A 20,363-nucleotide genomic window follows, 5' to 3' on the forward strand; every position below is an offset into this window, starting at 1 on the left:
CTTTATTTCAGGTCATGATCTCAGCATTGGGAGTTCGAGCCTTGCCACCGGCTCCGTACTGACAGCTCAGAGCCTGGAACCTGCTTCAGATTCTTGTCACCCTCTCTCTCTGCCCCTCCCTCACTTACACTCTGTCCCTCTCTCGCTCTCAAAAATTAATAAGCATTTAAAAATCTTTTAAAAAGCAAGTACACATACATGCCACAACATGGATAAACCTCAAAGACATTATGTTCAGTAACAGAAGTTGTATTATTCCATTTATATAAAATGTCAATAAAGGCAAATGTATAGAGACAGGAAGCAAATCAGTATGGCCTAGGGCTGAGGGTGGGGAACAATTGACTCAATGAGGAGAAGGGGTCCTTTTGGGGGTAAGGCAAAGGTTCTAAAATTGGATTGTGGTGATGGCTGTACAACTCTGTAAATTCACTAAAAATCATGGATTTTATACATAAAAGGGATGGGTTTTATGGCATACAAATTATTGCTTATACTTTGGACTAAATAAAACTATTTGAAAAAACGATACCCTGCCACCTCTCCTGGGTCTGGAGATGGTTCCTAGGCTGCTGTGGAGGTCACTGCCACGGAGGTCACACTGCCTGTCAATTCTGCTTTTTCCCACTTCCACCTGTTAAAAATTACCAGGATGAGAGAGGACACATTACCAAATCTGAGGTTCTGTGCAATCACTACAGACACCAGGTCTGGGAACTGGGAGAGGCAATCAAGCATAATTCCTTCCTGACCCAGAAAGGAAGAAAAGGCAAATACAATGAGGGGCCCGGGCCACCTCCGAAGCGTGGCCTTGCGCATTACAGTGAATGGAGCCCGCTGGGGAAAATCCGATTCCAGCAGAAACCAAGTCGGAAGGCTGCTGGATCCCTATGGTCGAAAGAATAACCAATCAGTTGACAGGGTTTCTAAAAATACGAGGGACGCGTTTGCCAAACCTAGGTTGCGTTTGCTTTAGAAGTAGGAATTCCGTTTCCACGCGAGCACGAAGTTGGAAAGTTTGGTTCCGAGGCCGCGTGGACCTGGTAGCTCTCTGGGGGCGCAAGGCCTGGGCGGGCGGCGGCCCTGGGTCACCTCAGCCGCCTGGGCCAAAGCAGAGCCGGGGTTCACCGCGAGGGCCGCAGCTCCGCTGTCGGGAACCGCGAGTGGGGGACCGTCCCTCCCCAGCCCGGGTGAGGCCGGCCCCGCACGTCGGGCAGCTTCCCTGCCCGGAGCGCAGTCCAGCCGGGGCGGCCGGCGCCGGGGACCCCGGGCTCACCGCGCGTGTCCCCAGGCGCGGGTCCCACCCCTGTCCTACACGCGTTCCCACACCCCTAACGCCGGGTCCCGCGGGGTCTCCGGGACTCTGCCGCGGGCCTTCGCGCCTCCCCTAGGGACGGACGCGGCGTCCGGGTGGCCAAGGTCCGCGCCGCGGGGGGAGGCGCCTGGGCGCGGGCCTCCCCCGGGTACCGGCAGGGGGTGAGGGCGGAGCTGGCCGGCCGCCGCCCGGCCCCGGGGCACCGGCTCCCAGCCCCCTCCCCACGCGCCCCCCGCACAGTGCTCATGCGCGCGGCCCGCCCTTTATAGCGGCGGCGGGAGCCGCGCTTTCCGCACTCAGGCGCAGCCGGGCGGATCCGACTCAGGTGCGGAGCCCCAGGCGTCCGGCGGCGGGCGTGCGGGTCCCTGCCACCTGCTTGTCTGAGTCTCTCCTTTGTCGCGCCCAGCTTCTTTCTGTCTTGATATCGCACCGCCTCCTCCGGGCCGAGGTTGCACATCGATGCTGGGTTTGGCTCGATTTGCAGCCAGAACATCGCCTGCAGATAGAGCGCTAGCTCGGGGGCAGCGGCCTCTTAGGTCTCCTCCCTCCCCTCCGCCACCCCTGGGTTTCCGAGGGGTGCGGGATCTCTAACGGGAGGCCCGGCCCAGTGTGGTGGGGACGTAAGGGTCTCCCTTCCCGAGAGCCTCCCTTGCATTTTCCCTCTCTCCCAGGACCGAGCAGCCCCCTCGACCACCATGTCTGCAGCCTGGATCCCCGTTCTCTGCCTCGGTGGGTACGCGCTCCTCCCCGGCCCCTTCCCCTCGCACCAAGCGGGGTGGAGGCTGGGGTGAGCCCTCGCGCTGTGTTCTCTTCGCAGGTGTCTGTCTGCTGCTGCTGCCGGAACCTGCGGGCAGCGAGGGAGCCGGTGAGTTACGTGTTCACGGGTCAGGGAAGCAGGGCTCGGTCCAGGCGGTGGGAGGGGCTGGGGGCCGGCGGGTAGAAGCGCGCCCAGACCGAGTCCCTGGACTGTGGCCCTAGGGAAGGTTCACGGCGCCAAGGTTGGAGCGGCTGTCTGGCGCACCCGTTCCCACAGCCATTCCCACAGCCTGTCTACGCGGGCTTACTCATTTCTCCCGCGCGAGGGGGCCCCTGGTATCCGATGGGGACGTTCTTCCCCAAGGCGCGGAGAACGAAGCCTCCCGGAATCCACTCGCCACATCGCGGGAGGCACCTGGCGACGCGATCCTCGGCATCAAAGGTCAAGGCGGGGGAGTATTCGTTGAGTCCCACCAAGGGGCACACTAGTCCCGGGTTGTCCACGGCGTTTGAGGCCAGGGATAAACCTCCCAGACCCGACTAAAGACTGCGAGAGCTGACAGGGACAGAGAAATGCTATGTCCCACCTTGCTTGAACCCCTGGTTTCTAGGAATAACCTCTATTTATAGACCCATTTCATATTGGAGAGAGTCTAAAAAACAGTTTGTTCCACATGTGTAAGTCCGAGTACGGGTGTGTGTGTTTTCTACAATATAAAAGGCAAACTCTTTTTACAAAATCTATCCTTTGTTTTCCTGAAAGGAGGAATCAGGGTCAGACACACTCACTCACTCACTCACTCACTCACTCCCTCCCTTACTCAAGTCAGCATTGGCAGCTAAAGGCACAGCCTCTGATGACACCAAAAGTGGTAGGAAGGATTCAGGCTGTTTGATAACAGGTAGGGGGCGCATAGGTTTGAGGCTATTGTTTTTGGTAAGGATTTTAACTTGCACCGCGATCTTTAGTGTTGCACAGCTAAGGAGTCAGGATTGTACCTGGCATCCTGCCTTCCCTTCCATGGACATGTATAGTCCAGGGTGCAGCTCAGCACAGAGAGCTTTGGGAAGAGGGTCATTGTTAGAGGCAGGCTACTCAAAGGGGCAGTATGACCAGATAGTATTACTGTCTTGGGGAAAAGGTGCATTTTTGGTTTTTTATTAACATCTGTTTCAAAAAGGTTTGGGTAATCACAATATTCTTGTGTTTGGAAAGGAGTATTTAATAACATTATTCTCAACTTAAAATTTATAGTAAATTGATGAGTTAACATGTGGTATTATATTATCTTGTTACATGTTGCCAATAACTTGTGTCTACCTAACATCTTTTTTAGTACAAACTTCAGTTCCTTATTAGTTGGGTTGGCTGTGTAAAACTTGAGAGTATTGACACTGTTTTCTAAAAATGCATTCACTGTCTGATAGATCTCTCTGGGCAGATTTTGACCAGAAATAAGCAGGTTCAGTTCAGATAAAAATGCTTCATTCCAAAGGGACTAACTTCCCTGATTCCCTGATTCTGATTCCCTTCCCTGATTCTGCAGAAGTTGAGCTGTGTGACCTAGAGCAAATTAACCCCATGGCTTTAATTTCTGCATCTGTAAAATGAACGATTGAGCTAAATGACATTTTGTAAAGTGAAACATCTTTTTACTGGCCTACTTAAGAGATAATTTTAAGACACTGCAGTTGGAGGAAAACTAGTGTAAATGGACTTCCAAAGCAAAGGATGAGACTTGAAGAGGTTTGTGCATGTGTCTATGAAGATATTCCTCATAGGCTTGGCCCAGATATAATATTGTTAGCTCCGGCAACTGTGTCCACAGTTATCACTGTGAGGTTTTTACGTTTCTAGAATGAACTAATAAATGGTGACTGACTAATGTCATTTTCCAGTTCTGATATATTCCCAGTTATATATTCCCAAGCTCATAAGAACTGAGAAAATTCTCCCATTAGGCTTTGGAGTGGTTGAGGACTAGATTATATTGGAAAGCTGGGTTTTGGCTAGCTAAAATCTGGAATGGTGTGGTACATATGTTAATATTCTTAAGAAGTGTAGAATTTAGGGAGGTAAACCTTCAACCTCAGACCCTAGTTTCCACCTCCCCATCCCCCTCAAAGTCCCAAGAATGGTCACTACATTCCCTTCTTTCTCTTCAGTTCCCATTGCTATCACATGCTTTACCCGAGGCCTGGACATCAGGAAAGAGAAAGCAGATGTCCTCTGCCCAGGGGGCTGCTCTCTTGAGGAATTCTCCGTATTTGGGAACATAGTGTATGCATCTGTATCAAGCATATGTGGTGCAGCTATCCACAGGTAAGCTGAAACATGCCAAGGGGAGAGAAATCCAAGTGTGATGATTTCCTTTCCCTCTTTAGCCACATGGACCCACTATCTTCTTTCTTTTGGTGCCAATTTTGGCCATAGAAGATAGATACATTTTTTTTAAACTTTTTTTTTTTAACGTTTATTTATTTTTGAGACAGAGAGAGACAGAGCATGAACGGGGGAGGGTCAGAGAGAGGGAGACACAGAATCTAAAACAGGCTCCAGGCTCTGAGCTGTCAGCCCAGAGCCCGACGCGGGGCTCGAACTCACGGACCGCAAGATCATGACCTGGGCCGAAGTCGGCCGCTTAACCGACTGAGCCACCCAGGCGCCCTGATAGATACATTTTTAAGGTTTTCCCGGATATCCATGAAGCACCAGCTACACAAAGTAAGCTTTCTGACTAAAGACAAATTGTATTATTTCTTGGCAGCTAGATTCCTGTGATTTTAGAACATTCCTAATCATGTAATATATTAGTGAGTTTTTACTGTGTGCCAGACATAGTTTTAACTTCCATGAGAACTTGAGAATTGTATAGGGTGGGTACAATTTTATTCCATTTTATAGATGAAGAAACTACTCAGTTGCCAAGGATCTTGCCCACGGTCATCATTGTTAGGCAAGTGCCAGAGCTGGAAATGAAAGGCCAGGTCTGCTTCCAGATCCCGTATTCATCACCCATTCTGCTATCCTACAAGACTTTGTGTGTGTGTGTGTGTGTGTGTGTGTGTGTGTGTGTGTGTGTGTTGTCCAAAGACATGTAGTTAAAGTACCTTAGAAAACTAAGAAAATTATTTGGTGCTCTTAACCCTGAATCTCCGAGCTGCAGGGAATGGGATCTTATAGGTATGTTCCTATCAACATTTAAGAAGTTTGACAGCATAAAACCATTTTTTCCCAGGCAGATGTTGTACCTATGTTAGCACGTTTTTAAAAAGGCCAACAGCATCCTTAGATGTCTTCCCTGATAAACTATTTTCTTGATTATCAGAACAATAGATGTAACATGGCACTATAAGTCAGTCGGATACCCCTGGAAAAGTGTGGGTAGAATATCGGCTGTTTTTCTGTGTTGCAGGGGAGTAATCAGCAACTCAGGGGGACCTGTGCGAATATATAGCCTACCAGGTCGAGAAAACTATTCCTCAGTAGTTGCCAATGGCATTCAGTCTCAAACACTTTCCAGATGGTCTGCTTCTTTCACAGTGACAAGTAGGTACAATTACATTGATTTTACCTTTGTGTAAATATTGCCTGACCCTCAAAAAAGTTTTCTGCTGTTCTTAGCCCAACGTCTTTGACTTTGATAGAAAAGCCTGTGATTAAGACTTGAAAGAGTCAACTATGGGTTAGAATCAGTGACCTGGACAAGCAAAGCCCACTCAGGCCAAACTTGGCTGAATGGAGGAAGGATAATCTTTCTGTTAGAAGGTTGCAATAGAAACTTGTGATCAGAATGCCCTGACACTTACAAGCAACACTAAATCAAAAAACTAGTGAATGAAAATGAATGTGAATTCATTTTTGGTGATCCTTTTAAAATACAATTTAATAGATAAGAATTCATTTTGGTCTTTGAAACTCACATGAAGCAATTACTCATGCAGTTGGCATTACTTGATTACATTTATCATCCCATAGACACCTAAGTTAGATTCATTATATTTTGATGGTAAAGAAGGAAGAGGAAAAAATAGTCTTCTCTTTATTTTAACAGAAGGTAAAAGTGGTACCCAGGAGGCCACAGGACAAGCAGTGTCCACAGCACGTCCATCAACAGGTATGGAAGCTATCTCCTAGTAGCCTGGCACAACATTTAGAAGTTAAAAATAAATGTGTTGTTGATAGCTTTCCTTTAAAAAGTAATTGACGTTGGGGCACCTGCGTGGCTTAGTTAAGCATCCAGCTCTTGGTTTCAGCTCAAGTCATGATCTCACAGTTTGTGGGTTCGAGCCCTGCATGGGGCTCTGCACTGACAGTGTGGAGCCTTTTTGGAAGTCCTCTCTGTCCCTTTCTCTCTGCTCCTCCCCTGCTTGCTCTCTCTCTCTCAAAAATAAGTAAGTTAAAAATAAACAAATAAAAAATAAAAAGTGATGTTAAACACAAAACCAGGGCACCTAGGTAGCTCTGTTAGTTGAGCATCCGACTCTTGATTTCAGGTCAGGTCATGATCCTGGGGTTATAGGATCGAGCCTTGTGTCAAGCTCTGCACCAAGCATTGACCTTGCTTAAGATTCTGTCTCTCCCTCTGCCCCTCTCTCCTGCTCATGCCCTATCTCAAAAATTAAAAAAAAATAAGAAACACAAAACAAATATCTTAAGTTTACTAGTGCATTATATAAGGAAACATTTTATATTTCAAATTCCTATCCTTCTATTTTCAATTATAAACTCTGCTACCAAACATTCTCTTGAAGTCCTACTATTTCTTTCTGATATAATAAACCATGCCTAGAAACTGGACAAAGTGACTTCATAGCTCCATTTGTCATATGAATAAAAGGAATTCAATGTGTGTCCATTTTAACAAAGGCCAGGAATCTCCTTTCCTAAGATTGTGGCAGTTTTAAAGTCAAAGAAATTAAGAACATTAGAATCTAACTCTTGGCATTTCTGGTCCTGCCTCAATTGTGGGTTTGAGATATCAAGTCCTGAATTGGGGGCAAGGCTTACAATAGTCCTGACTTCTTTGTTGGGGCATTTCTTCCCCAGTCCAAAAAGCTGTGAACAAATTAATTTTTTTTACAAAACAAGTGTTTTTAAGAATGGCACTCCTTGTCACAAGCTTTTCCCCATGTGGGCTTCTTGCTATGAAACTGTCTTCCTATTAATGCCACTGCTTCCTTTGTTTCAGGTAAACGACTAAAGAAAACACCTGAAAAGAAAACTGGCAATAAAGGTAAGAGTCCACATATCCGTTTGGGAAAATAACATTCTCCCTCCCTTTGAAACTGCTAACGGAGAGACATGTTTGGGTTTTCACAGACTGTAAAGCAGACATTGCATTTCTGATTGATGGAAGTTTTAATATTGGGCAGCGCCGATTTAATCTACAGAAGAATTTTGTTGGCAAAGTGGCTCTAATGTTGGGAATTGGAACAGAAGGACCACACGTGGGCCTTGTTCAAGCCAGGTACCAACTTGTTAAAATGGAAAGAGACTTGATGATAAAAGATCAGCCGTTTTAGTGGATACATGTATTTCAGTACAGTATAAACACATAGAGTTGTGGATAGTCTGAATCCCTGAACTGTAAATATAGGATGTAAAACTGCCTAAGCAGACAGGGTAGGTCTAAGTGCTTCCTTTTTGGAATAAAAAGATTTAGAGAATTTGATGACCAGAAGGTAGACTAAAAAGGTTTTGTTGTTCATACAACAAAATTACCTCTGTACAAATTACCTCTGTACATATACTCTGCTCAATTCCTGGTTCTTCTTTGCTGAAGGAAGAAATTATAGGTCTGTTTCTCTTCCCTATTCTGTCATTATTCTTTTAAACATTTCCCGTAGTTCCATGAGTGCAGATCTGAAGCTCGATCTTTTTAATTTTATTCATTTAAAAATAATATTGATGGCTTTTAGGAAAATAATATGCTCACTATAGATAGCTTGAAAAACATATAAAGCACAAGAAAAACAAATTTCCCAAATATGCTCTCCCGAGATAATCACTATAAAATGTTTGATACCCTTTCAGTATTTTAAGAAAATACTTGCTTGTACATGTACATGTCTGTGTGTGTGTGTGTGTGTGTGTGTGTGTGTGTAATTGAAGTATGGTTGACACACAATGTTACATTAGTTTCAGGTGTACGACATAGTGATTCAACATTGTGGATTATGCCATGTTCCCTGCAAGTGTAGCTCCCATCTGTCACCATAAGATGCTGTTACAATGCCATTGACGATATTCCTTATGCTGTATCTTTTATTCTCTTGACTTACTCATTTCATAACTGGAAGCCTGTATCTCCCATTCCCCTTCCACCACTTTTTCCATCCTTCACCCCTTTCTGCATAATGTGTTTCTTTTTCAAAAGCTCAAACTATAAAAATGTTTTATGTCCTGTTTTTCATCCCTTTGTATTTTGAGCATTTTACACCACAAATGCTCTAAATCGATGATGTTTTAGAATGTTCCTTTGCATGACTGTTTAACTATTCTTCCATTTTTTTCACCATCGGACATTACATTGTGATTAACATCCTTATGTCACCCTTGTGCCATCTTTGATTAGTTCATTAGACTAGATTTCTAAAAGTGAGATTGGGTCAAAAGGTTCTGACATTTTTAAGGTTTCGGATACAAAGTTCAATTGCTTTCTAGAAAGTTGACCCAGTTTAAATTGCTGTCACCAGTACTACACCTACTAATTTCTATTTCATTTGTTCTTACGTTACGTTTTACAACTGGTTCTTAATTTAAATAGAATTTTTTTGGTATGAGAATTTGGTATGAGAATTTTTTGGTTTTCTACATAATTTATTTGTCCCATATCTTTAAAACAGATGAGTTTATTTCATTGATTTGTAATGCCAATTTTATATGCAAGTTAAGCAAGTCAGTTTCCTTGATCTATAAGCCAATTCTTACATCTTTTCTACAATGCTCTGATAATTGTAGCTTTATTGTACATTTTAACATCCTGGGGGGGCGGGGGACAAATTCCACTCAGTACTTTTCTTCTTACATTTTTTTCTTTGCTATTTGTATCCAATTCTTTTTCAAGATGAAAGCTACACTATCTCGTAGAATCAAATAAGACTAGCTTCTCTATAAACTTTGAGACTTATAGTTTACCGATTAAAAAAATTTTTTTTAACGTTTATTCATTTTTTGATAGAGACAGAGTGTGAGTGGGGGAGGGGCAGAGAGAGAGGGAGACACGGAATCCAAATCAAGCTCCAGGCTCTGAACTGACAGCACAGAGACCGACACAGGGTTCAAACTCACGGATTGTGAGATCATGACCTGAGCTGAAGATGGACGCTTAACTGACTGAGCCACCCAGGCACCCCTATAGTTTTCCTATTTTAGGAAGAGCCTCAGAATAAACTATATAAAGAGTTTATATTTAAGCAGAATAACAATGTAACATTAAGGATGCAAAATTAAGAATAAATCTCATAAATCACAATTGGGATAGTTCAAAGTGACCGTTAATGTGAAAAGGTTATCTACCCATAATATCTGATTTTGTGGCCCAACATTTCACCAGATATACAGAAAGATATGCAGAAGTACAGTCAGTGCTATACTTTTACCTCAAAAATCTTGACTTAATGGCAATTGATAATACTAAGATCTTAAAATTTTGCACTTATGAAATACTGACTTATCTAAAAACCAACACAAATGGTTGTGTAACTGTTTTACTCTACATGGTCTCTAATAAACGTAGAGATAAAAGTGAGTTGAAATCCTTTTACTATTAAATATGGAAAGTCCCAAATATTACAATATACATAATTTTAAGATCAGCGTATGTCAATATCATTTTTTATAACACAAATCCAAAATTATACTACTTGATACATTTTCTTGTTATCTTCTCATTTTTAAAACGTTGGCCTCGGTGTCCTTGAAATTGCCTCTTCTAACCAGAAGCCTGAGTTAATAGACCCACACTGTTGAGTGCTTCCATGGTCTCCCACTGGAGACCTCACACCCAGTCACCTTCCACTACTCTGGTGCCCTACTCTGCAGATTTCCATTAAGCCCAGTGCCTTCAGCTAAACCTGGTTTCAGGTGTTCTGGAGCCAGACAAACCTGAATTTAAAGTGCAGCAGTGTTTTGTTTGGCAACCTACCAAAATGCTGTGAGCCTCAGTTTCTTCACTTACATAGTAGGGATAGTAGTTTACACTGTGTAGAGTTAGGATGAAATGAGATGATACATGTAATACGTATTTAGCATATTACCCAGATAAACCCTCAAGGTAGCAATTGTTTTTGTTACATTTCTGCAAGATGCCTTGAAATTTAAGTAAGGATGCAATACTTTAGTTGACTGTACACTATGGGATTAAGAAACTTAGGCATTGGCCAATTTACTTTTTTTAAAGTTATATAATGTTGCTTGTTTTGCCTTTCCAGTTCTCTCTAGATAACATTTTTTTCCTATTTTTCCACTTAGTGAACATCCCAAAATAGAATTTTATTTGAAAAACTTTACATCAGCCAAAGATGTTTTGTTTGCCATAAAGGAAGTAGGTTTCAGAGGGGGTAATTCTAATACAGGTAAGTAGACTTTGGCACCTGGAATGTAACACAGGAGAGGGTTATGAAGCAGTCAGACATGTAAAACAGTATTAGGCTATTTTATTTAAGCAGATGTGAAACTCTTCCTCTTGACACTGAAATCTTGGCTAGGTTTGTACTTGATCATCTAAGATACTCAATTTATAATGAAAAATATGCCAAATGGTTAATTAATATTGCTTGTTTAAAACAAGCCAAAAAAGTATCGTGATTTATAATCCTTATATTGGATAGAACAGATGCCACTTTAGAGAAGTACATGTTCAGCAAGTTAAAAAGAAGCAAAGATCAACAGACTTGTTTAACAAATGCAGATGTGGCAGAAAGAACTAGCTTAGCACTATAGACCCTCTGAAGGGACATTTCTTGTTCTAAGTCTTTAGAGGTAATCAGTCACTAAGGGGCTAGATAGCAAAAGTACAGAGGTGGGAGTCAGTTGTGTTTCTGATGATTGATGTAAGGTAAGGAAAAATGAGGCTTCTGGGAGGTGATGGGGGAAGTAATGTGGGTTGTGAAGACAAAAAAAAAAAAATAGATCTGATGGATAATTAAACTTTTGCATCTGATGCGTCTATTATAGAACCAAGTTCTATGTAAGTTAAATTCTTAAACTTTTGGTGTCATCAAGTTGGTACAGGGAAATAGGAATGTCATTTGAGCAGCGGTGCTGCTCCAGCTTGCTTCTTCTTCAAATCTAGGAAAAGCCTTGAAGCATACCGCCCAGAAATTCTTCACAGCAGACGCTGGAGTAAGAAGAGGGATCCCCAAAGTGGTGGTGGTATTTATTGATGGCTGGCCTTCTGATGACATTGAGGAAGCAGGCATTGTGGCCAGAGAGTTTGGTGTGAATGTATTTATAGTTTCTGTGGCCAAGCCTATCCCTGAAGAACTGGGGATGGTTCAGGATGTTGCATTTGTTGACAAGGTAAGGAGGTGAGGGGTCTTTTCTGTTAGGGTAGTTACTCAGTTTTTGGACCTTCAGGCATAGTGCTGACTGGCCCTTATCTGGATTAACTCTGAACGTTCAAGATTTAATGTTTTTATCATTTTTAAGAAGACACACTTTTTGATTCCGTTTATGTCTCCCCCATTAGGCTGTCTGTCGGAACAATGGCTTCTTCTCTTACCACATGCCCAACTGGTTTGGCACCACGAAATATGTAAAGCCTCTGGTACAGAAGCTCTGCACTCATGAGCAAATGATGTGCAGCAAGACCTGCTATAACTCAGTGAACATTGCCTTTCTAATTGATGGTTCCAGCAGTGTTGGAGACAGTAATTTTCGCCTCATGCTTGAGTTTGTTTCCAACATAGCCAAGACTTTTGAAATCTCAGACATTGGTGCCAAGATTGCTGCTGTGCAGTTCACCTATGATCAGCGCACAGAATTCACTTTCACTGATTACAGCACCAAAGAGAATGTCCTAGCTGTTATCAGAAACATTCGCTACATGAGTGGTGGAACAGCTACAGGTGATGCCATTTCCTTCACTGTTAGAAACGTGTTTGGTCCTGTGAGGGATAGCCCCAACAAGAACTTCCTGGTAATTGTCACAGACGGGCAGTCCTATGACGATGTTCGAGGCCCTGCTGCTGCTGCACACGATGCAGGTAAGTTCTTGTCCTTTGTCTGGGTAGGGAACTGAGGAGGGGTTCAGTGAGTTTTGTAAATATAAATGTAAGCATTTATTTTATTGAACAAACACCTATGTAATGGCAATCATTGTTCTAAGAGCTTTACTCAATATTAACTGACTTAAGTGTCAAACCAGTCCTATGAATGTCATTCTACAGATAAGGCAACAAATTTCCTCAAGACCACATAGCTAGCAAGTGGTGAGGCCAGTATTCAAACCCAGGCATTCTGGCTGAGTCCACACTCCTCACCACTGTATTGTCAGGAGAAGTGCCATGAGAACCATGTCATGTGTCAAGGAAGCATGTTACAGGTGCTTATGTTGGGCCCAAACTTGGAATATATCCCCCCACCCAATCACAATTTATCATAATTTACCATGAACCTATTTGATAATTTATCCTTTTTTAAAAAGTAGTTTTGAGTCTGGCATGAGTTTTCTAAGATGTTAGAGTCTCCAGTAGACTTTAATTCTATTCCATCTAAACTTCCTTTTTAGATTCTTAGTCTTTTTTTTTTTAAGATAATAAAAACACACTCTGATGTTATAAAACAGTATAAAAAGGTCTTCTTTCTCCCTTACCCCAACCTTAATATTACTTTTGGCAAAGGCGACTCATTCCTGAAAACATTAGCATAATGTGTTGCTGAGATCAAATAGGGCAACAAAAAGCTGACGTTCCCTTTCCTGGGATAAAACTGAGTGATTGTGGTCCAATAATACTTAATAAAAAAAACAAAAACAAAAAAAACGCTAACTTGGGAGAGGGGAATTAGCGGCCTTGCATTTTTGTATACTTTTCCACACTTTTCCCTATTTAATTCCTCATGACTTAACTTTTTCCCTCTTACACATTTATTAGCCACTGTTATATACTTTTATATTGATGAAATGCTGTTTAGTAGGGTAGAGAACCCATCCGTGCAACTTAAGCTATATGTTGGCTTATTTATATACATCTAGCTTATTTTATCCATCAGTAGCTAACCTAAATCGAAGACCTGTTTGCTGTCATCCTTCTTAAAAACGTATCTTACTGAACTAATTTGTGGTTAACGGGGTTCAGGCTAAATTAACTGAACTAGATTAAATCAAATATATTTCCCCAATGTAATTAGCTGAGCTTCAGGAGGTTATGCCACACCATTTTCATGAAAATTATCCTTTAGAGATTGTGAAGTGCAAGTTAACAAAAGCCGGAATACAGGTAGGTTTTCAAGGCTAGGTCGTAACTTTTTTAATTGTTTAGCTCTGACCCAATATATAATTACAATCTGGGCTTCAGTCAGTCTACAAGTGAGGAAAACTGAGGGGGGAAACTTTTTACTTGTTTTCTTTTGCCAGGGGAGGAGATGGGAGTATTGAGTGGGGTAATAAATCAGAAATTGTTTCAAGGAGCTTTTACATAATCTAAACCTGCTTTATTTACATCTCAAGTATTTACAATTTTGAGCACTGAATACCATTAGAATGGGGATGAAGTCCTAGAAGTGACTTCAGAAGCTCTCCAAACATAGGAAATTTCACTCAAAACAAAGATGGTAGGATACACTAAGAATGTGCTAAACAACTACTGCAGTTGGATTGAGGTAAATCAAACTGGTGTAGTTATCACCTTAACCAAAATGTAGTTGGAATACAAGCTGTCTACTGGTGCAAAGGAATGTAGAGGTTATGCCTCAATGTGTAATTAGAAGAAATTATTCCAGCTGCACAGACCCTTTTCTCTTTGGCTGTTTTTTTCACCAGATTTTTGCTTTGGGGTTAGACACTGACCATTTCTTTTTTTACGTTTTCAGTATAGTTTTAGAGAGCGTGTGGGCACACGAGTGCACACCTGAGCAGGAGGTAGGAGGGAGGGAGGATATCCCAAAGCATCCAACGCTAACAGCGGAGCGGGGAAGGGGCAGAGGCATGGGGCGGGGGTCAATCCCACAACTGTGAGATCATGACCTGAGCCGAAACCAAGGGCTGGAAACTTAACCAACTGAGCCACCCAAGCGCCTAACACTGACAATTTCTGACTACTGGTCATTTTGCCAATGTAACATACACATCAAAATTGCAAAGTTCTCATTATTCAGAAGACTAGTCACCATTTCCAATGCATGAGCCTTAGAAAACTTCCATTTATGTATCCCAGATTTTGTGCCATTCTTTCGTGCTCTGTTATACTGGCTAGGCCTCCAGTCTTAATGATTACTGGAGTGATGATAGCAGGCAGACCATTCTCCTGCCAATCTCAGGCAGTTTTCACCATTTCACTAAGTATGTTATAGTTATTTATTTCTTTAAGAAGTTATCCATCAGGTCATCACATAACTTTTTGTCAGTGATCATGTGATTTATTTGCCAATGTGGTAAGTTATACTGATGACAAACTTTTGGTTTGGGCCCAACTGTTTAGCCATTCTCATGACTGTTTAAACCTAGCTAACCATTTGGTGAAGGAGATTTAATCCTTCAGACATTATAGAGCTTCCTGTCCAACTGTAAACTGAATCATGAAAAATAATTACACCTGGTTTTCTATATAAGCTGCAGCTTGGTTCTAATGCATGTAAAAATATTTTCATTGTAGGTATTACCATCTTTTCTGTTGGAGTGGCTTGGGCACCTTTGGATGACCTGAAAGACATGGCCTCTAAACCAAAGGAGTCACATGCTTTCTTCACAAGAGAGTTCACAGGATTAGAACCAATTGTTTCCGACGTCATCAGAGGCATTTGTAGAGATTTCTTGGAATCCCAGCAATAATGGTAACGTTTTGACAACTGAAAGAAAAAGTATAAGAGGATGTAATGTATAAGTCATTTTCTCCTAATACTGAAATACTATATAGCATACTAGGACCAGATACAAAACTATTATATTAAAAATGCCAACAGCTGTTTCAAGCAAATAAGCATTCATTTAAAGCTACTACCTTCTAATTACAATTTAGAATTATTAAACACTCTGCTGAGGCTTCATAATCATGACCCTTATAAACTCTGGAAACAGGAGATATTGTGGATCCAAATCTTAAGAATTCTAAAATGCGTATTAAATGTACAGAGACATAAATTCCATAGCTCAATAAAAGAATCTGATACTGAGAACAAAAGCAACATTCCTTCTCTCATCATTCTGTATTAAATATATAAAGAGAATGAAACTTAAATAGTTCTTTAACTCAGTTCATGTGTAAGTCATTTTTCCCATAATGGATGTTGTCTTAAAACCAGTAAGAGTTATTACTTAATAAAAAGTTTTAATTATGAATGAAATGGAAGGGAATGAAGTATCAAGCTTCTTTTGTAGTGCATTTTCACAATAACATAACTGAACTATCTCACTGAATAAGATAGAATTGTCTGATATTTTTCTATTTATATCCTTAATTTTATATGTGTATAGATATATTTGGCTTATACTCTAAAAGTCATCCATGTACTGAAAAAAATGTTGGTAAATTTTTACTTACCACTGTAAACATTTGGCTTTAAGGAAAATCACTTATTGAAAATGGAACTGCAGGCAAAATTATTGTAGTTTGACCAAGCAATAAAACTGTTAGTGACTATTATTCTAAGCTGCTTTACTTTTATTATTCCAAGTCCTCGCTCCCTGGGACATGGTAAAAAATCCTACATTCAGTACTTTATGTAGAAAGACCAACCTGAATATTTTCTTAAAATTTTTATATTTATTCATTCAATTGTTTATTGAATGGCTACTGTTTAGGCATTATACACAGCCACTACCAAGTTAAACAGCAGGAGATGCTCTTAGTTACTTGGTTCAACAAAAATGTTTTGTAATTAACATTTTTACTTAAACATACTTGTAAGGTTAAGTTCCTAAGAAAAATGATCACAATGCCCTTAATATAGAGCTCTCCCTTCAGATAGAGGTGTTGTCATCCCATCTCGCTTGTCTACAGACAGAACCTGTCCTCCCCCTCAGCCACCTGTACATCCTAGCTCCCTCCCCAAACACACTGATCCTATCTGAAACAACTTACAAGTTGACCTGAAATAGGTGTTAAATGGTCTAGAATTAATACTTATACTCCAGTAAATCTCTGGAGTCCAGGGATTTTATAGGTGTATAAAAGCAATGAAAGCAGCATGTATGGGCAAGGCAGAACTGAAATTGCCTTGGACAATTTTACATAAACATTTGACAAAGTATGGGAAGATAATAAACTGACCCTTTCCTATAAAATACCACATATATCCACATAACAAGAATTTTCATTTAATTAAACAGGGGCACCTGGGTGGCTCAGTCAGTTAAGCGGCCAACTTTGGCTCAGGTCATGACCTGCAGTCTGTGAGTTCAAGCTCCACATCAGGCTGTGCTGACAGCTCAAAGCCTGGAGCCTGCTTCAGATTCTGTGTCTCCCTCTCTCTTTGTTCCTTCCCTACTCATGCTGCCTCTCTCGCTCTCAAAAATAAAAAAATAAAATAAAATAAAATAAAATAAAATAGGTTTAAACTTTTACACCACAAATTCTTGGCTGAGAGTATCACTCCTTGAAAAATTAAATGAAAACCCAGCCTCCAATCGTCTTTTTTTTTTTTTTTTTTAAAGTTATGGCTTCCTGCCCAGTGCAGAGCCCAATGCAGGACTTGAACTCACGACCCTGATATCAAGACTTGAGCTGAGATCAAAAGTTGGATGTTTAACGGAGCCACCCAGGCACCCCTTCAGTACCCCTTTAAAACGCTTTTATTTTTATAAAGGACAAAGTTCTGAGTCATCCGAGGTAACCAGGGAAACTAACATTCTGACTTAAAGAGCATTAAGAGCAGAAATGACCCCTTTATTAAGTTACTATCAATTATTTTGTAAAAGCAGTAAAGTGTAAAGCACACTTTAGTAGGCATGCCTATTTTTCAAATATGCTATTTATAACATTTAATAAAGGTGTTAAGTGAGATGCTGGTCTTTAGTGGATAACTTACTTTGAAATGTGAGAAAAGTACACAAAAATAAAACATGAAAAAGGCAGAATATGATTAAATATTGATAAAGTCAACATACTAAAGTTTGTATATAAAAATATTAAGCTTTATAAAGCACCATTTAATAGTCAAATGAATAATTTCCCAGAAGTCACAAATGGAAACACACAAAATAAGACTTTCTTTTTGCATCCTTTAGTCTCTTCCAAATGTTTAATATCGTAGAGAAAAACACGACCAAAGTAGAGAAAAGTAAACATATGTTTTAATTTTTATTCATTTCCGTTTCAATACATACCCAGAGGTGAATGTTTATGCACTGCAACGATGATAATCACATTTCAGTTAAACAGTAATGCACTGGTTTGGAATTGCTGCCGGAAACCATATTAGCTTTGGAAAAATTATAATTTCCAAAAACGAGAAAAAATCCCCCTTAATTGGTTAAGTTGAATCTTCAGAAAATCAAAAACAAAACAAAAAAAACTTTAGGAATATTTCTGAAAATTTTTAGTGTTTCAGCAGTAATGACTAAAATGCACACTTGGATTATGGCAGACGACAAAAGTTCACAATATAAACACAATGTAATTTCTTTTACCGAGTAGGCATCCAAATAGAATTTTGCCACCCTAATTTTTGGATATAACTTAAGAAAAAAATTTTTTTAATTTTTTATTTTGAGAGCGAGACAGCAAGTGGGGGAGAGGCAGAAAGAGAGGGAGACAGAATCCCAAGCAGGCTCTGTGCTGTCAATGCAGACCCTGATGAGGGGTTTCAACTCACCAAGTGTGAGATCATGACCTGAGCTGAAGTCAAGAGTTGGACACTTAACCAGCTGAGCCATCCAAGTGCCCTTTAATGTTACCTTCTAACTGCATTTGCAATTTCCTTCCAAGAAAAAAGATATTACCTTGTTGAAGAAAGAAGTTTTGAGACAGTAACACTTAATATTATTCATAGGGACAACTTTTAATTAATGAGTAATGTAATGCAGTTATTTTCTGAACTTTTTTGTGGAAACAGGCTAGATAGGAATGACAATACTATTAACTGAAATCCAGATTCAATAAAGGCAGAGAATGTCTAAGGAAATGATTAAAAACCGTATCTCTGCTTTTCCTTTCGCTGTTGTGAACTATGTAACTTATACCAGTAGAAGATTTTTTTAAATTCCCAAATGGGGTGAAGTACTTAGAAAGTTATTAATACTGTTAAGTGTTCTAATCTTAGTAGAGTCTCAAGCAATACCATGTTTAAAAGAATAGCATAAAAATGAAGGACTCACTGAGAAATCATCTCCATTTCCTAGTTTAATGATGGAGAGTAAAGTATTGCACTTTATTATTCAACACAAAATAATGTAGCCAACAGTAACATACAGGTACACAATTTAATATTTATTATATGCATTTTATATACATTATTTTTCAACAGCTGTACGTTTGCTATGTGGTACAATCTTAAAAATTTGCTGATTCATAGTTTGTAAAACAAAAACCTTACAAAACTCATCAAAACTCGCAAACTGATCAGAAAAGTTTTTGGAAGACTAGAAAAAATACTTTATTGTCTTAATCATGCATTACACAAACAAAATCTTTAGTTACACCATAAAATTAAGCACATCTGAAAAAATAAAATGGGATAACTAGTCCAAACACAGATTTCTGTATCCTGATTCAACTATTTTTGTATCCTATTTGTAATGCAAATACAATTTTACCCCAAATATTTTTAAACAAGATAGTTTTGTTTGGAATCATGGTAAACCAAGATATGCATCTGGGGGAAATCACCTTGGTTTGTAACTTAAACTATAAAATATTCCATTTTTAGTCTATTTTAGACTATTCAAAGAGTTCCAAAATAGATATACAGGTTCCTTTAGCACATTAATAAAAGGATATAAAGACCAACAAAAAGTGAAATAAATAATAGGCTATTAGCAAGATGGATAATCCTTGATAAATAAACTTGTAAATACAGTAAGATGTACAAAATATCACATAGTGATAGGATGCCAAGATTAGTTCATTTTTTTTTTAAAGAGTTCATCTGGAGTACTAAACCCCACTGTTTCATTTTTAATACACTTAATAGTCCTTGGTTTATATGAAGACAATTATGTGATGATGAAGGTGATTTAGCATCTTTATGGAAGGACTTAGCTGAGCTGTATTAGGCAAAAGAAGGAAAAAGTGTGGTTACACGGCAGCGGGTCAGTGAGATCTCTGTGTTTTAGGGTTGTATAATGCAGAAAAACTTCAATACAATCTTGAGCACTGTTGTGACAGGCTAAATATATAAAAAGACTTATAAAAACTAGAATTTTATCCAAACATTTTGTGCAACTAATGCTAAAATATTTTAAGTTAAATTTTCTTTTTTTTTTTTTAAAGCAAAATAAGTTTAAAAGGGAATCTGTGGCATTCAACTGATAAACAGAAAATCACTAAGAGATGAAAAAAAGCTACTCTTGGAGCTCACTTTCCCCCAACAAGAGCACCACATTCCTAACCCTAAGGCAGCACACAGAGTCCAAAATAAAAGTCTTTTTAAGATCAGACTCCACATTGGCTTAAAGATACCTAAAAAACAGACATACGCTCAGTTCATATCCAGTACAGGCCACAAATAATGGAGTCCTTTTTATTTGTCCCACGAAATACAGTAATTACAATTAAATTAATGAGCCTGACATTAAGATGTGATTTCCACCAATTTATGCCCGCCTCGAATAGCCTTCTCCAGGCAGATCACATGTAGTGTCATATCAGTAACCTTGTTGATGGCAGTGATGCAGACCCTCTTTCTGTCCAAGCAAATCTGTTGTTGATGATGTGATTTTTGCTGATTCACACAAATACTTTGGCAAGGGCATCAGCCCCTGCACTGGCAATATATGCTTTTGATGGATGGAAAGCAACATCATAAATTGATTCATCTAATTTCTTCCTATGTGCTGTTATTTCTTGTACACATGTCTTGCTGTCCAAATTCCATAATCTAATAGAACAGTCATGGCCTGTAATAAAAGAATAAATAAAGTATGTTACTAGGTAATGATTCTTTTATAAAGCTTGTGGCAGTATAGTAAGT

The 20,363-nt window shown here is 40.0% G+C and overlaps 2 protein-coding genes across 8 annotated transcripts in view; one reads left to right on the forward strand and one right to left on the reverse strand.

Annotated features, from left to right (window-relative positions):
* The first annotated feature begins 998 nt into the window (after positions 1-998).
* On the forward strand, positions 999-15,812 carry COCH (cochlin). 2 transcript variants are annotated; one of them, XM_060619451.3, is made up of 12 exons: positions 999-1,190; positions 1,987-2,044; positions 2,133-2,180; positions 4,238-4,394; positions 5,488-5,621; positions 6,127-6,189; positions 7,264-7,308; positions 7,395-7,542; positions 10,548-10,651; positions 11,371-11,597; positions 11,767-12,283; positions 14,891-15,812. In XM_060619451.3, the coding sequence occupies exons 2-12, from the start codon at positions 2,011-2,013 to the stop codon at positions 15,064-15,066; spliced, it is 1,653 nt and encodes a 550-aa protein (XP_060475434.1). In that variant the 5' UTR covers positions 999-1,190; positions 1,987-2,010; the 3' UTR covers positions 15,067-15,812. The 2 variants fall into 2 exon arrangements, with proteins under 2 accessions (XP_060475434.1, XP_060475433.1); XM_060619450.3 differs by lacking the exon at positions 999-1,190 and adding an exon at positions 1,522-1,640.
* A 1,692-nt stretch (positions 15,813-17,504) lies between these two features.
* Positions 17,505-20,363, reverse strand: part of STRN3 (striatin 3) — a 106,003-nt gene continuing 103,144 nt past the window's right edge. For all 6 annotated transcript variants that reach the window (XM_060619449.2, XM_060619443.2, XM_060619444.2 and 3 more), the window contains one exon: positions 17,505-20,289. In XM_060619449.2, coding sequence (XP_060475432.1) covers positions 20,120-20,289 — 170 coding nt within the window. In that variant the 3' untranslated portion in view covers positions 17,505-20,119. The remainder of the gene's footprint in view (positions 20,290-20,363) is intronic.

This window comes from Panthera onca, chromosome B3 (genome assembly GCF_046562875.1).
Source record: "Panthera onca isolate mPanOnc1 chromosome B3, mPanOnc1 haplotype 2, whole genome shotgun sequence".
Taxonomy (NCBI): Eukaryota; Metazoa; Chordata; class Mammalia; order Carnivora; family Felidae; genus Panthera; species Panthera onca.